Source organism: Varroa destructor, unplaced genomic scaffold (assembly GCF_002443255.2).
Source record: "Varroa destructor unplaced genomic scaffold, Vdes_3.0 BEIS01000002.1, whole genome shotgun sequence".
In the NCBI taxonomy this organism is placed as follows: domain Eukaryota; kingdom Metazoa; phylum Arthropoda; class Arachnida; order Mesostigmata; family Varroidae; genus Varroa; species Varroa destructor.
The window spans coordinates 55,497,020-55,513,524 of record NW_019211455.1 but is presented as its reverse complement, the minus strand read 5'-3'; the positions used below and the strand labels follow the sequence as shown (position 1 = coordinate 55,513,524).

The window sequence follows — 16,505 nt, the reverse complement described above, 5'->3', positions numbered from 1 at the left end:
TTGGTCGGTCGACCAGTCGATTGACCGCCCTTGGCATCATCATTATCCGCTTAGCCGCTGACCTCACACCCACTGATCAATGCGTTAACACTGTGCTGCTATGCCTCACCTCTCGACACGTATGCCACCGCCCACCATCTACTACTACCCATCGAATTTCGATGTGAAACCCACTTGCTTCGTTGACATTAAACAACTATTTCGAGTTTTCTATTTGCTTCCACAGTGTTAGTTAGACACGTTATCTCGTACGACTGACGGTTGCTGCTTCCAGCATAAAAGCAATCGGCGATGCACCAATTCTACGCGACGCCGCTAGCTAAGGTCGGCCGTATCAAGCTCTAATGCTATTGAGAGCTGAGCTGCCCGGCATCAGAATCGGCGCTGTCGCCGGCCGGCCGGCCGGCCGGCCGGCTATTTGGTTGGTTAGTTTGGTCTCTGGACGGATGCATGTACAAACTCGATGGCGTGTGTACGTGTGCGTCTGTGTGTCCTAGCGATGTTGTAAGTTGGTTCCTGTTTGTGTGTTTTGCCGCTGCGTGTGAATATGTCTGTGTCATAGCTCAATGTATGTCTGTGTGTTTATGGGTGTACGTCTCTTCTCGACAAGACAAATGCAGCCGATGCGGCAGCCGGCGCCGCCGCTGCCGCGGCCGACGGCGCTGATGCTGCTGTTACCGGGTGGGAGAGGGTAACCATAACAGAGAAACAGCGACAGCGGCCAAACAGCTGACGAACGCAGCAGCTGCAGCTGCAGCTACGGCGAACCGCAGCGGCCCGACAGACGAGTCGCTCGCTCTCTTAGCTGGTTTGCCTGTTGTAGTTGAGTGGCGGTGTTCGTGGTGGTACGGTGACTGGCTAGCGACAGCCTGGTAGACAGACAAGCACAAGCGGTTGTTTCGTTAGTTATTCGTGCGATTGGATCGTTGGTTGATTCGGTCGGTCGGTCGGTCGGTTGGTTGCTGCTGCTTTAAGACTGTTTCGTCAAAACGTCGTCGTTGCTGTTATAATATCTCACGGTTTAGCATTGGACGAAGGCTCGTTTCGACCGGAGTAGAGGCCGGTCCTTTTCTAGCGGTGGTCAGAATCAGCGATTTACAGTGGCAGCCACAGCAGCAGCGGTGGCGGCGGTGGCGGTAGCAGCAGCAGCTGGAAAGCCGACGGTCAGCTGAGCTGAATGAGCGAAAACGATTTGCCGGTATCTCGGCGTCGGAGTTTGCCGTGTCTGTCTGCCCTACGCTGATCGGACGGAACTGCAGCTTCGTTCAGCATCTGTGCACTGATCTCGGATGTATGTCTTACGCTGTTGTTGAACATCGTCCTGGTAGCCATTGGCGCAAGCGGCATTTTAGTTACCAGTCACTTCTGATAATAGTAGTGAACCAGTCGTAAGTCACTAGTCGATATTCACACTTCACTGTTACGCTTCAACGTTCGAGGGTGAGCACCGCCGCTATTAATAACAGTATCAATTGGTCGCTACCGGCTTTACAATTACGCGACGGTGCGTCGCCATCAACGCCCATCCCGTTTGCTCCGATGTTTGTCTTCGTAGCGATCAGTGACGAGCAATCGATGCTTTTGACACAAGGAATTTTCAATCACAGCAAAAGCATCAGCAGCGATAAAAGTTCTTATCGCAGCAGCAGCAGCAGCAGCAGCACGGAGCAAACTAGTAATAATCTCGACAGTATCTTCCACAGAGCCAGCTGCATTGACAGCGAAAACGATCGAAGTGTTAGAGCTATATCAGTAGCTCTCACCGTTGGCGAAAGTCTCCTCGGAGGTGGACTCATCCTGCAAGACGTCTGCGATGGATGTTCGTAGCCCGGTCTAAGCCTTGTTCTCTGAGTGCTATTAACTGCGTTGCATGTTAGTGTTGGGCGGTCGGGTTATGACGGCAGTAGCATGGAAGCCACGGAAAATAGAAACAGAAAGAAAACCTACTGAGAAGGTGCAAGGGATCACGGAAGCAGGGAAATACGGATAATAGGAGAAGTGCGGTTTAATTTGCACGTCGACTCTGCACGGACATTTTTAGTTTCTCCAGAAATAGCTACTATCACAGCATTATTTGTTTTCTTCATTCCGCTGTGAATCCGCAACGTACCCATACTGGCAACTCTTGCTGGACAGACTACTGATGTCGTATCGATACGCCATCAGTTATGCAGTGTCACCTCCTCCATCGCAGCTGAGTGAGTTAAAGGAAGAAGAATATCAGATTCTGGCCTTTGTTCCCGATCCGAGGACGAGTTGATCAGGAAAAAAGATAGAGACGAGAGCATTTTTTTGTCACTGGAAAAAAGTTCATGGAGTGCTACTGTGAATGGTCAGCTGCCATTAATCGGGCTCCCGGTTGCCCACCGGTCACCGGTTCAGTTGTCTGGTCTGCCTGAGTACCACCCACCTACAAGTGTTCATTGAGCCTAGTAGTAATTAGAGGAAAAAGTGCTGGTCGTCGGCGAGAGTTCGACGAGAAAACCTAAAAACGTCGTTAATGTCTTCACTTGTGGTGATCAAAATAAAATGTATGTGAAGTACAATTGATTACTATTACTATTATTATTGTTGTTGTTGTTATTAATTTTACTTGGGTTCAGTTGGTTATTATTGTCCTTCCCTGACGGATAGAAAAACGTTCGTCCTGCGACGTAACGAAGTTCGGTGCGCGTTCGTCCCGCAAAATCTGCGCAGCTGAAGGCAGTTTGTCGAGTCGAAAGTCGGTCTGTTAACAGTGCGGAATTAAGAGTGCGTTTGTCATTGTTTTCGAGGAGTATATATATATGTATACATATATATACATATATATATATTGTATATATATTGTATATATGTGTAGGAAGAGAGAGTTTTACGGATCGCTTTCGGGTTAGCTCTGTCGTTCTTAAGGCGATAGCACAACGATCGCACCAACGATTTAGCCCCTGTTGTGTGGAAATCTGCTGGATGTGCATGTGAAAGTGTGGATGTCCGTATACCCGTCCGATTTCGTTGTATTGGACTTCTCGGACTTTTGTTCAGGTTTGTGTTTTATTGAACCTTACGTTGCTGACAACAACAACAACAGCAGCAGCAGCAGCAGCAGCAGCAACATCGGCAGTTGACGCTTGAGTGCAGCGATTGAGGTTGGCGACGAAGCAGCCCTGAGAGAAATTTTGAAAGGCGAAAAGAATGTCGACTGGTAAGCGATTAGCTAAACGCTCGATCTTGGGAAGCCGGGTCTGCGCGCCTACAGAGGAGGGCATCTATATGCCCGGCCTAATCCAGGCTACGAAAACCGACGCCCGAAACGAGAACATCTACACTATTTCGTTCCTACACAATAAAGGTTTGTATATGATATTGCTTGGACCATGTTAGATTGGCACCACTATTAAGGCGTTTGCGATCGTTACTACATCGTACGCTAAGCTACGCGTAAACGTCCTCAATAACATGACTTTTAGCAATTCTTTTATTATTTTGCTTAGTGCATGTGTGTCTAGCATTGGGCGTCAAGCCCAATGGGTCGTGAATTACGGGACCGATGAGTCTTTCAGTTCATCGTCATAGTTTTGCCGGTTATCAGCTGCTGGCCGCCGCTGGCAACCAGCGATGATCGAGTGCGCTGAACTGAGTAGAGGCTCTCTCTCGGCGGTTCTTCCTCGCCCGCGCTTGTCCCTACGCTGTCAATATACTTCTCACGATGACGCCGGTAGCAGCAGTGGCGATGGGCTAGCGACAGCTGCCGCGATCGCCACTGCTAAACGATGCGGTAGAGGGACACGGTTGCCATAGAGGGGGCGAATCGGCAGACAAGCAGACTGGTGGGCATGCAAACAGGCATGTTAATGGACATATAGAAAGGCAAGTGAACATCCACCGGCAGAAGGAACGGAGGCCGGTGTGCATAACAGGAACGGCCCTGGCAACAGCAGCATCCGCCGCCATCATCACCACCGCCCGTGGCCTTAGACAGTCCTTGAAAGAGAAAACCAGCCAATCGGGCATCCAGCTAGTCAGCCGTACGAACAGCCAGCAGAGCCAACTGCAGCGGGAACATACGAACAACCGAATAAAGAGCATTCAGCCGCCGCGGCCGCCGGTTGACATAGAACAGCTGAGGTCCTTTGCTGTCGCCTGCCGTCATCGGTCCATGCAGCATGCTACTGCCCCTGCCACTCAAACCGGGAGTGACTTCGACTAAGCTGCTGCTGCTGCTGCTGCTGCTGCTGCTGCTGGCGAGCTAAGACAACGTAGTTGGCCTTAACCGGCCTCAGCCTGTGCAGTGCGATGACTTCCTATGGGACCCGACGCGAACACAGATAATGCGCTATGTTACTGTGGCGAGGTTACGAGAAACCTTATAGTACTGTCACTGGCGTCTTCTATCTGGTTGTGGTCAGTAGAAGCTGCACCGCTATGCAACCAAGAGAGGGTTAATGGGTGATGTTGCGGATGCCAAGAACAGCTTCTGGCGGAATCACCCACCGGTCTATACGAGATTGACCTACGAATACTACTAGTTGCGGTAGTTAACCCCGCTGTTGCGGCTTGTGTAACGGTGTTACAGGTGCTATCGGCATTCGAATGTAATAATACATGCCAGTTGAATATATGTGGTTGTATCTCGGTTAAGATGACAAGTTTATTCCAACTTCACTTTCAAGTAAATGCTATTGATATAGGGACAAATCAATTCAGAATCGTTTCCAGCCATATGCGTCTATTTTGTGAGCAAGTTTGCAACTGGCAAAGCCGCGGTCCCTGCCATAGCGATAGCACCACATTGAAGGTGCACAGGATGGACGCGGCGGTCCTTTTTAATTTTTCCCTCTATGATTTTTTTGTTGTTCGATGCCAGCGTGTTGAGTGTACGCATGAGTAACAATAAAATAGTACGTAGGCGTAAAATGGACGGTTATTACACGTGTGTGTGTGTGTGTGTGTGTGTGTGTGCGTGCGCGTGCGTGCGTGCGTGCGTGCGTGTGTGTGTGTTTGCCTGTTCCTTTTGACCTACGATGTACCTGTGATCGGCCGTACATTCCGCTTTCGCCGATTGCGCCGGTGATATCCTTGATACGTTAACGCCATAATAATGTCGTCAATAAAGCCCGTGTTGTTGTCGTTGATGGCCATCATCGTCATCGTCATCACCATCATCATCGTGATCATTGGCGCCGATGTCCTAACACTCAGTAAGGAGCCCTCTCCCGTCCCCGCAGCCCCCTTCCGTAGCATTACATTATAGCAAATGCATTGCCTAGCAGCAACAGTGTTAAAAGCAGCCTTCGTACATTCGGGGTCACGGGGAGATGCGGCAAACAACTAAGTCCTCGCTTGCCAAAGAAACATTGTGTAGTCATACCACTGCAGTGTGATGTGTCCCGTCGAAAAATGTTTTAATTTTATGTGTATAGATAAATAGCTCTTGTCCATGTAGCGCCCCACTCCAGACGCCCATACAGGTACAGATAGAAATAATCGTAGATCGGGCAAAAAGGGATTGAACGTGCCGGGTAACCCTGGATTTGACCAGCAGCATCTGAAAATTGGTGGTTCCGGACGATACTGATATTGTGTCAGTCGTAATTGCCCCATGGGTTCGATGATGGTAATAATACGTTTAGCATTGTTCGCTATTCCTCGTTACAATGGTAACTACTTAAGCTGGGTTGTGAGACAGCGAAACAGTCATTCGAGCGCGTCCGCTTCCCCTTCCCATATATATACACATACATATATCTATGGTAATTAGTGAGGGCTACTTCATAGCTACCCCATCCGACTGGCCCCATCATTTATCGTTTTTATCGCCTTGTCGTTGACGCTGTTGCTACTACAGTCACCGTCAAAACCACCATTAGCGCGGCCGCTGTCGCTGGCATCGCCCACCGCCTTTGTGCCAATAGCGGTGCCTCTTCAGATCAGCTGGTGCCGGCGAAGCCACTTCAAGCATCCTGTTTTCCACTGACGCGCTGGCCCCGCTGCTGCTGGCGAGCGCTTCCGGCCAGAGGCGGCCGCTGCCGTCGTCATCGCCAGAGCAGTAGTGGCTGGCTGACAGGCAGGCAGGCTGGACGCCCGCCAGAGCGCGGTCCGCATCGCAGCGATCGTCGCCGGTCGGCCGAACATCGGCGTGCCTGCACTGGGGCTGCTGCTGCTGCTGCCGGCTTCGTTAGCAGCGCGATCACCGGCGCATCAACGACGATAGCAGCTGGTACCTTTGTGGAGGCAGCGTAATCGTCCTTGATGATCACAGTCGCCAATGCACCGGCAGCAGTACATCGTTGTTGTGGCTACCGCAGCTGCTCTGCCACTACGCAGTCGACAGCATCCGACCAAAGAGCAAACAACCGTTCGCTGTTGAACGGACGCACTGATGTGCCACCAGTGCAAACCTGGGCTGGCTGACTGACTGGCTGGCGGGCGGGTCGTTTCTCTAGCTCGATGCTAGGCTGCCACCGTTGTACTGCTGCAATCGCAGCAACAGTGGCTTAGAAAACCGCCCGGTGCGTACTGTCGACGCGCGCCAGCCGTAGGTCGCTGCTGAGACGCTGATTGCGATGGCGGCAGCGGCAGTAGCAGCAGCAGCAGCAGAAGAAGCCGTAACGAAACAGGCAGAATCAGTTGCGATAGCGCATTCGGCGGTCGAGGACGATCGATGCGGATGGTTCGCTTTGAATACTTGCGAAAAATCTTGCTTATCTAAAGGCTCACTCGATCTGACTGCGGGTGAACCGAGAAGATGAACTATCACCGCCGCTATTCTGCGCATTGGAAAAGAACGAACGATCCCCACCCATGTACCAAAAAAATAGGTGTAATCTATCCGTGATAGTAATGGGGTTAGTTCTAGTAATGCGGTGATAGTTGTGTCTGGATGAAATGCGTAACGACATGCAGCTCGAAATATCTAGCGTACTAGTTGTGTATGAAAAATAATGCTCGTTTGGTAAGGTAGTTGAGTTTTTTAACGTTTGCTAATCCCTGCCACCGCGGGCCAGTCGTCAGCGACTGTCGTTGTTGCGTGAGCGGGAAATCACGATCCGATATTATTGCTGACTTTCCAATCGATAGACGTGGCGAGAATAGGCGAGCAGGTATATTTACCGCTTCAATATGAATATATATATGACTAATTACCATATGTATGAAAAATACGCTTATTATATAATGGTAGGTATTGAACGATGCGGCTAGAATCATCTCTAACGGAATAGCTTGGGCCAACCTTACAGATAAAATTTATGACCACAACGATTTGTTTGGCATTGGCCTTTAGGTAAGAAGCAATGAACGAGATATATATATGTGTGTATATATATATGTGTGTGTGTATATATATATATATATATATACACATATATATATATACACATATATATATATACATATATATAAATATGGAGAGAGCCGTCATTGTGTGCACCAGCACAACGGCGACAGTGGACAACGACATATTGTCGCTGTTCACTGTCGTCGAGTTACGCTCATTGCAGCTCTTCGTTATCTGCTACTGAGCGTATGGGCCCGCAGCACCGACTTAGTATAGCTTTGTTCGCCTGCGGTGTTGTGGCCTCTGTGTGGGCGCCGCAATTCACGTCTCTCGATCAGCTGGCGGTGCGGCGGTGGCGGCTGCTGCTGCTGCTGCTGCTGTTGTCGAGGTGCGTAGGCCGCCGTCAACGTTGCCGCCGCTACTGTCGTGGGGGTCACCCCGAGTGTGAGTGAGTTCTGGCGTTGCTGCAGCAATGGCCTCTCACCCATCAGCGGCGGCCATGGTTGCCTCTAGCGCCGCTGTTACCGCCAACGGGTTGCTCCGTTGGTTGTTGGCGAGGCGCCAACGGCGGCGACATAACCTGTACAGTCAGTGCGCTTAGTTAGCCAACAGCTGATGGCCGATCGACTGGGCCGAGTACGCGGCATCGCACTTATACAGTGATTCACGCACACTCTCGTCCACTTAACTTCTCTGTCTCTTTTATTTTGGCTCCTTCCACTGTTTGGCTCGATGCACTCTGGACTTTCTATGTAAACGCTATGTACTATAGAAAGGCCACGGTAGGATGTTGCGGTTAGGGTATGATTGAAGTTTTGGCCCGATCTCGCACTGGGTCGAAGTGGCAACGATTGACCGAATGGTCCCATATGGGTCGTCATGACATCGTCGTTCACGTCGTACGCTACCGACAGTCACACAGACAGACAAATAAGCGACAGACAAGAGACGAAGAGAAACACGTACGACCAGGTCTGGGTTTGGCCTGTTTTGTTAGGTCCTTCCCTTCTCCAGTTGTGCCCAAAATTTCTGCTTGAGGCATGGCTGACTCCAGCCGCGGTTACGATGTTAGCGCCAGCAACGGCAATGGCTCCGGAAGGACCAACCGATTGACTCAAGAGACTCTTGGAGCGGCTGTTATCGTCATTGTTACTTTCCTTTTCACAGTCGCTTCTGGCCGTGTGCTTCGCGTTCCGAAGCGATCAACGCGTACGGCAGACGCTGTATTGCGATGTACGACCAGCTGTTCCCTCACGATGGGTTGTGTTGGGTTGACAAAGACTTACGGCAGCAGCAGCAGCAGCAGCAGCTTCTTTCATCCTCGGTTGCTTACCCTCTCCTAACTCACCCCACAACTGCCACGGCAGCAGCCGGCACAGCCCCACGCAAACAGACAACGTATCGATCCAACCATCCATCCATAGCGATTTACTATGCAACAATCCCGGGAATTCTGACTCGTTTACGGTTTTCGTAATGATAAGGGCGATAATTTTTCACCCTACTAAGACAGCCTCCACTGTTACCACCTTGCCCTACTTAAATTGACTACTACATTGATGATCCTGGCCCTCTAATTCGGATAACTGGCTCGTGCATAGGCATCGTTTATACGAGCATCCGCTTATATCAGCTGATTCCACCAGTTGTACATCGGCCGGCCAAACCCCTGTGAAATAATAAGTCCACGAGGAATGCATTTAAGTGCGTATATGAATGAATCTTGTAAGCGGTGAATATTTTTTTTATTATCTGTTATGTTCCTTGAGGAAATCTAGTGAAAAATAGGCTCATTAAAACATAGAAAATATAATATGTTTACGTATTTAATTTTAATAACGCCTCACCTCGTGAGCGATGCGATCGTCGTTTGTCATCCATATCGGATGCCGTTTGCCGATAAGGCGTCCGCCTTAGTAGCAAATAGACAAACAGGGCTAACGGTCGTATTAACGCACTCAATAATTTCTTTAGGACTTGCAGATCTAAACTCCCTGTTCTGATAACTTTTTCCATTATGGACTCGAATCCCTCTTCGGGCTTGTCTCCTTCTTTAAAAATATCATGTAGGCAGCGCTGGTGACACCCCAAGTACTTCTCGATTCAATTAAACCCAGGTCATGACTTTCTGCCACTTACTGACCAAATCGGTCCGGGTTACTTTTATTTGTAGATGTTCAGAATGTTTAGAAGGATACCGAAGTGCCTAGCTAAACCTACAGAACAAATTTTTCGTTGACGCAGATGGTCGTCGAGGTGATCTATGTATATAGTAGATTATTCTGTAGTTCTTTCTCCTTTTCCTTCTACTCAATACATAATCCTTTTCGTATTCCACGAAACGAAAGCCTGCCCGGAGTGACCTGCACGAAATTCAGTCTGTCGCTCAAGTGGCCTCGCCAACAGACCATACGGCCCAGATGTCGTTTATCGCTTCGCGGCCTTTTAGCTCTATTCGTCGGGCCCTGTCGCTTCGAACGATAGTTGGTCGAAGCCGGTGACGGAGCTTAAGCGTTATTGTGTTGACGTTTTAAACGTCAAGTATTTGCTGCGATTGCCCTGTTATCGCCGCCACTACAATCACTTATGGTTTCGCGGCCTCTGGGTTCGTCAAACGCGATCAGCTGTGCTAGGTGTACTCACCTTTCATTCTTTATGTATATATACAGGGCGGGACTACAGTATAAGTATAGTTGTACCGGCTAAAAAGGCAAGTTATGGATGCTGCTTCCACAACATTAAGCTTTCCTAATTGTATACATAAGTCTTTTTTGTAGGCCTTGCGATGAGGTTTATCTATCCATAAATTGATCGGCTACGACAACAACTAATACAGCAGTGAGTAAAAATGGGCAGAGCTCAAAAGCAGCACGCACAGCAACGTAGGCGACGCCGCTGTTCGTTCACCTCAACCCCTCAGTTGTCCTTCTCATATTGCCTACTAAACTTGGAGATATGTTTAGGTTCGAATCTGGGCATAGACATGAATCGTTTCGTGCTGGGGATGGTCAGCGGTTTGAAGCAATGCTTAATGACAGGACGTAAAACTCGAACCTCTTCAGTTACTGCTCGACGGTAATGGCTACTTTCTGTTTAACGTGAATATTACTAGAGTCATTTGGTGTTGCTTTGTTGTAAGGTTTCGGTTTTTTTACTGATTGGTTCGCCGGTCTGTTCTGTTTTTTTCCCAGTGCTAAATCGAGCCCACTATCTCCCTATTTACGTCGTTCTACTTGAACATTTCCTGAGCTAGTTTCCCTTTGGCATCATCATATCGCGTGTGGTTCAAAGCTGTTGACGGCCGACCTCTTCATTCTAACATCTTCAGCACTCGGCAACGAAGCACGTGCGCCGAATGAGGACAGTCATACTGTTGATCTGCTTGACAGAGTGAGTAGATCGTCTGCCTCTTTGTCTCTGATGACATTTATTAGCAGTGGCTATGGCGCCTGTTCACTCTCAGCACTGGCGACTCAGGTTGAAGCTGCGGTTTCAGTGGTACATGGCTGCCAATAGCAGCGCTGATCCTTCCCTGTTGCTCTAAAACTATGCACTGAAGGAATCGGCATAAGAGAAAAAAAGGCATTTTCTTTGCGTTCGGGGGCCTTTCTAAGGTGCCCCCTAGGGTAGCAGCCGAATCATCAGAATCTGTTATGTGCTTTACCCTACCGTTAAAGAGAAGACCAAATCTGTTTATCAGTGCGCTTCGTTCTGAGCAGATGATAGGTAACCGTCAAATACGAACGGGGGATCACGCAACTATTGCTGCCACCGCCACCAATGTCGAACGGTGCGTGCTTGAGATGAACGTGACAATGTGTATTGTATTCCACGCCAATGCTGTCTTTAATCTATATGTTCACTAGCAGAAGTGAGGGACAAAAATGGCGGCCTTCCTTAATGCCGACAACAATGTATTGCCAGTAACAGTGGGTGGATAAAGACGATAATTTGACCGTCAAACGGAGGCTAATTTGTCTTCGAATGATTTTTAGAGGCGATGACGGTCTTGCGCAGATGAATGGTTCAACGTAATAGATGAGCTCTATCAAAATTGTTTCCTTTCGTCTTTGCGTACGTACTTCGTATGAAAGAAACGAAGCTTTGTCTTTGTGAGACAGTTTTATTAAGCTAAACGTCGTTCTAAGCGTTCCGTGGACTATTGAATTAAACTGTCGGTGCCTAACAGAAGATCAGAAATTATTTAGGCCCACGCAGCGTTTACCATCGACTGCCTTTGAACTCGCTTTGAAATAAATTCTTCACCCGTCGTCGTCTTTTGCCTTTGGTATCACTAATAGCCCAATGAACAACAATCGATAATAGACAATCGACTCGTAGCGAAATTCTCATCAGTCTAATGAAATGGTATTGCTGGACTCACCAACGAGGTATCAGTGAGTCAGACTCAAATCACGGTTGAAGCAGTAGACATCTGACAATACTGCCTGCCCGCCTGTCCTACGATTGATTAGGGTGTCGCCCACTGACTGCCTCTTACAACATTTTAACGCTACGCAGTATTTACTTTATTACTCTGTGGACACATAAAGGGCATCTGTTTGCCTGGCGTGGGGTACGTGCTTCTCACGTGATCAGCCGCCGGCCGTGTCATGTCAGTGGTACGTGCCTTTTCACACAACATCGCCTTCACCGACATTAACAGCGGCATCAGAGATGTCCTCAGTAGCACCTGCAGCAACGGCCAAAGCTTCAGCGGCCTCACCCCACCGCAGGTCATAAAAAAGTTATCCAGCAAACGACTAATTACACTAAAAGGAATATATCTGTCGTCCTCGTATTTGTACTACTTGCAGTAATAACTCACCTGCGCGATGAGACGCGCATGCAAACAGCAGTGGTCGAAACAATGTTTATGACGAATTGAGTGGAACGGAGAAGGCAAAGCTTTTGGTGAACGCAGGGGCAACACTGGATTCTAGCCATAGCCACCGCTCGTGGCACTGCATCTACAACGGTGGCTCTCGGTGTTAACGGCCGCTGCTGCCTCGCTTTGACGACGTGAATGAATGACAGCACCAGCAAGACTTTTTTCCAGTCTGCTGCCAAAGTAATCAGTGAGCCATATTCTGGTTTCAGCACACATTTCATATGATGACGGCGGCGGCGGCGGCGGCTGCAGTGAGAACAGTAAGAACGACCTCGGTTCGTTCCGTTGTTAAATTTACGTCGAGCAACGATTTGGTTTCATCTACAATCGACCTAACTTGGTGATCGATGAAGCTGTTCAATTCGAACTTCTTTTTTTCCCGTCCACAAACAAATGATCGGCCGTATCACTTATTAGTACTATTTAGTATAATGAAAAGTGACAACAGCGTTCAATCTAATCCTGCGTTGACGATTCGTTTGAGACGACACGATGCAGAGTTTGCAAGAATCTTTGAAGTGACACTCCAGACATATCGGGACAGGGCCGACATGCCAGTCAACAGGCCTTACTGTCCTTGATCAAAGTTGCGATCGTGAATGATCAGCAGACAGGCGTTGAACAGGCCTTCGTAAGATATTTGTTTTCGTATATAAGCGTGTTCTAATTCTAAACATGGCCAGAGTGCTCGGAATATTTGTTTGTTTGACGGACCCCGCCGCTTTTTTTAGTTGTTGCTAATGGCTCTGTTGTATGATTAGTAGGGACATCTCTCGATATGTCTACCTTTCCATAAGCGTCGTAACTATGATACATCCGTCGCCAATGATTAATGTAGCGGTGTGCGACGTCGAAGAACATGACAAACGTGTTGGTACTAGATTATTTTAATATGTAACGGGTTTAGGCGATTGCGAAAGCTATATATATATATATAACTATTAAGGTCCACCATTTTGCCTTGAAAAGTATGTAATCCAAAATGATGGCCTGGCTGTTTGACACAGCTGGCATTTATGTGTATATGTTCTACGTTTGGGTCGTAACGCGTATATATATATATACCGAAATAGCAGAATCACATTATGCTTATCCGAGAAAATCACATAGCCAGTAAGAATTTGTAAGATACTGCTGTACTGTGCCGCTATAACCAGCGCGGCCGACCTACGTGCGCCGTCATTGGTGGCCATCGCTTCGTCGTATCGTCAGTACGTTCCATCGTACGGTTGTACGTTCAATTTTCATCACTCGTTTGCATCTGTTTTTTAATTTGAGATGTGTTGGTTTTCCAGCTTAACCATGGCTAGACAATGTTACGTTGTCGCAGCTGGAGCAAGCTGACCAATCATTGACGGTATTACGTTCTTGTTTAGATATTTTCCCGTGATGAAGACTGCCTGTCGAATTAACTAAAGTTGAAATGCGTTAATTAATTGGACTACGGTAAAACCATTTGTGTCACTTACTAGTAACGCTGCTGCTGATAACATCTAGCTACGGGGATATGGCATCATCAGCGAGTCAAGCCATTTCTCCTCTGCTTGACGGTTTGTTTTCGTCATTAGATGTCCTTTATTTGTTATCACCACTTGCTTTCGCCAATGCTGTTAGCATAGCGTAACGCTAGATGTCCGGTTAGGCATCCCGATAGATAATATACGCTATCGTTTGCAAGCAGCCGGTGTGGCCCCGCTCTGCGGCGTGTATCATTGTAACTACCTCTGTTATAGGTCAACGCCGATAGGCAGCGGCAAAAGCAGTGAGCGCCGCTATCGTCGTGTTATTGCTATTACTGGTACAGTCACGGCCCTTGTACAAACGGTGTTCCTCTCGCGATCTTTTTGTTGTCCTAATCACTGTCGTGTCGTCTGCTGCCTGTTACACCGGGGTCTTATAGGTCACCAGCTTGCCGGCGCAAGAACAACATGACGGAGGTAGCAGAGCCGGCGGACTCTTTCGCGTGCGTTTTAGCTGTCTTTTACAGCGGCATTTCGTGCGCGCGCCGGCGCTATGGCGCCACCGTTTCTTGGCTTTGGGCCCAGTTAGATTGGCGCGCAAACGCCGACGACTACGTCTGGCCTAGTCGACACGTCAGTAGTTTTGCGTAAAGTAGCTGGCCAGCAACAACGCCCTCCCCACCGCCGTCATTGGCAGAAGAAGCATATCCACGGAACTATGATATCGTACGTCTGAAGCCAGCGAAATCTGCCATCGAAGCCACGGTGGCGGCGACCGGAGCCGGTTACTTTGCCATTTCTGCTTTCCTTCTTTCATTGGCGAATCTGTATTACAGATGTCAGCGAATAAGTTCACAGATCACCCCAAATGATGATTTCCATTTCTTCGTTGATTCTATCATTGGCAGGACAGGGTAGGGCAAATGCTGTTCAGCTGCCAAACCGCGACAAACCATATGGATAAAAACTAGGAAGCATCTCATCGACATACTCGCGCGATTCTCATAGGCCCAGCATAAGTGTCGGTATCCTTTCAGTAGCTTAGTTTGTTTTGGCAGCAGTATTGGTCGGAAAAGCGACGGCTCAGCTTTTAAATCGAACGATTTAGTGGGCGGCTTGTTAATTGATTGTCGGTCCCCATCTCGTTCTCGTAGCGACGTAACGTTGTCGATCTCTGAGCTGATCCGTTGGGTCGAGCTCGGCCGCGTCGAGCCAACGGGCTCCCATTTGGTGCACCATTACGGTGTCTATTGTTGTTGCTCTTTCCCTTTCCTTTTCGCTGTTGGTAGGACATCCAGTGGTAACCAACTACTCGTTTCGATCTGACTGACACTGAGGCCTGCCTGCCTGCCTGCCGAAGTGGCTTTTTTTTCGAGTCGAAAAGTCGCTGCCGCTGCGCCACGAAGAAAAATAGTATAGAATAACGCCTGCAATGCGCAGGGGCGACAGCGACAGTTGCAATGACTGTAGAAGTAACAGTTGTGGTAATAGTCGGCGTCGATGTAACAGTACTTCGAGAGCGACACCAACGCCGTCGCGCTGACTGCCTCGATTAAATTGGTTGGCCTTGCCAAATGCATGTACGAGAACATTACTGACTGTCCCAGACGGATCCAGCGCGACACATACGTTAGATTGATATAAATGCACGACTGACTGTATGTACTGGTAAATGTGACCTCGACGACTGGTGGAACCGGGTCTTCTTACTTTGCTTTACTAACCCGGTAGCATCCTAGGACAATCTTGTAACTCATAGAGGATTATAACAGATGTATACTAATGTTATATGATACATAGGGCCGCCTTGCTGCTTCCGTGTTGACGTCACAGTCGAAATTTAAGCACGATCCCGTCAGTACCGAAATGAATACCCGGCATAAAGCGTCTACGTTTATTGATTTGCACCTGTATTCGAGCATACGCCCGAATAGTTAAACTGGTACTGCAATTAGTATAACGTAAACGTATCTTTTTGCCAGCGTATAAATTATACAGTTTATAATGGGTCATTTGCATGATATGCCTCTTTATATATCATTACTATGACTTTGATTTTACGCGTTCAGAACAACCTGGAGAAGGGTCAGGTGCGAGTTTATTAGTGACAGTCTGACACACAACGTTTTGGCATCGAATCAAACAATTTATCAATTCCTATCCATCGCCTCGTGCGTACATGGATCTGACGATGTCCGTAGAAGTGTTTTCGCGCATCCTTAGCAGATGGTGCATAGCTTACTGTGTGTCTGACAGTGCAGTCAGTGACTGTTCAGACCGTACTCAGTCGCGGAGCAGGATGTCAGCATTGGTAACGTCACTTACCGCTACCATTGGTTCAGGCAGACGGTTGGCGTCGACTGTTGTATCCATCTACTTCACTGCCGCAATTCCTTCTTAGCCACGATTGTTTCCCAACAGACAATTACCTCTGGCATAGATATCAGACATTACGTAGTACGGTACGGCGTCTCAGTTGTTGCCTAGAGACAACAGTAACAGACGTTGGAGTTGAGACACTTCTACAAATATATCATTGGCTCTCACATTGAGCTTATAAGTCGCATTGCATTTTATACATAGACACATGTACAGACAGACAGTGAGACAGAGGCACGGCATTGCACGTTCATGCAAAGGAGGCGGGAAACAGTTGCGAGTCTGTCGGGTCGGTACCGCCGTTCGCGTCAGAAAAACCAAGCTCTGCGCTGGCGGGCCGCTCTGTCGTCAAGAGTTGCGCCGACTTGCGCAAGACGTCCTTGACGATCGTGTGCCGGCTATTCTACAATTGTTGCTGACGCCGGCGGTGCTTCGGTAGTGGCGATGGCGACTGCTTAGACTCGGCACAGCGGAATGTTACTAGTATCGTAGTAACATTATATAGATATAAATATAT

At 48.4% G+C, this 16,505-nt stretch overlaps 1 protein-coding gene across 4 annotated transcripts in view; it reads left to right on the top strand.

Moving 5' to 3' along the window:
- Positions 1 to 476: 476 nt before the first annotated feature.
- LOC111245820 (zinc finger protein 395-like) overlaps positions 477 to 16,505 on the top strand; it is a 139,529-nt gene continuing 123,500 nt past the window's right edge. Inside the window, exons 1-2 of one of the 4 annotated variants that reach the window (XM_086979803.1) lie at positions 477 to 2,531; positions 3,071 to 3,331. In XM_086979803.1, the coding sequence (XP_086835929.1) occupies positions 3,175 to 3,331 (157 nt within the window). In that variant the 5' untranslated portion in view covers positions 477 to 2,531; positions 3,071 to 3,174. Of the gene's footprint in view, positions 3,332 to 8,937; positions 8,963 to 16,505 lie in introns of those variants that run through there. The other 3 variants (XM_086979805.1, XM_022794664.2, XM_086979804.1) reach the window with 3 other exon arrangements.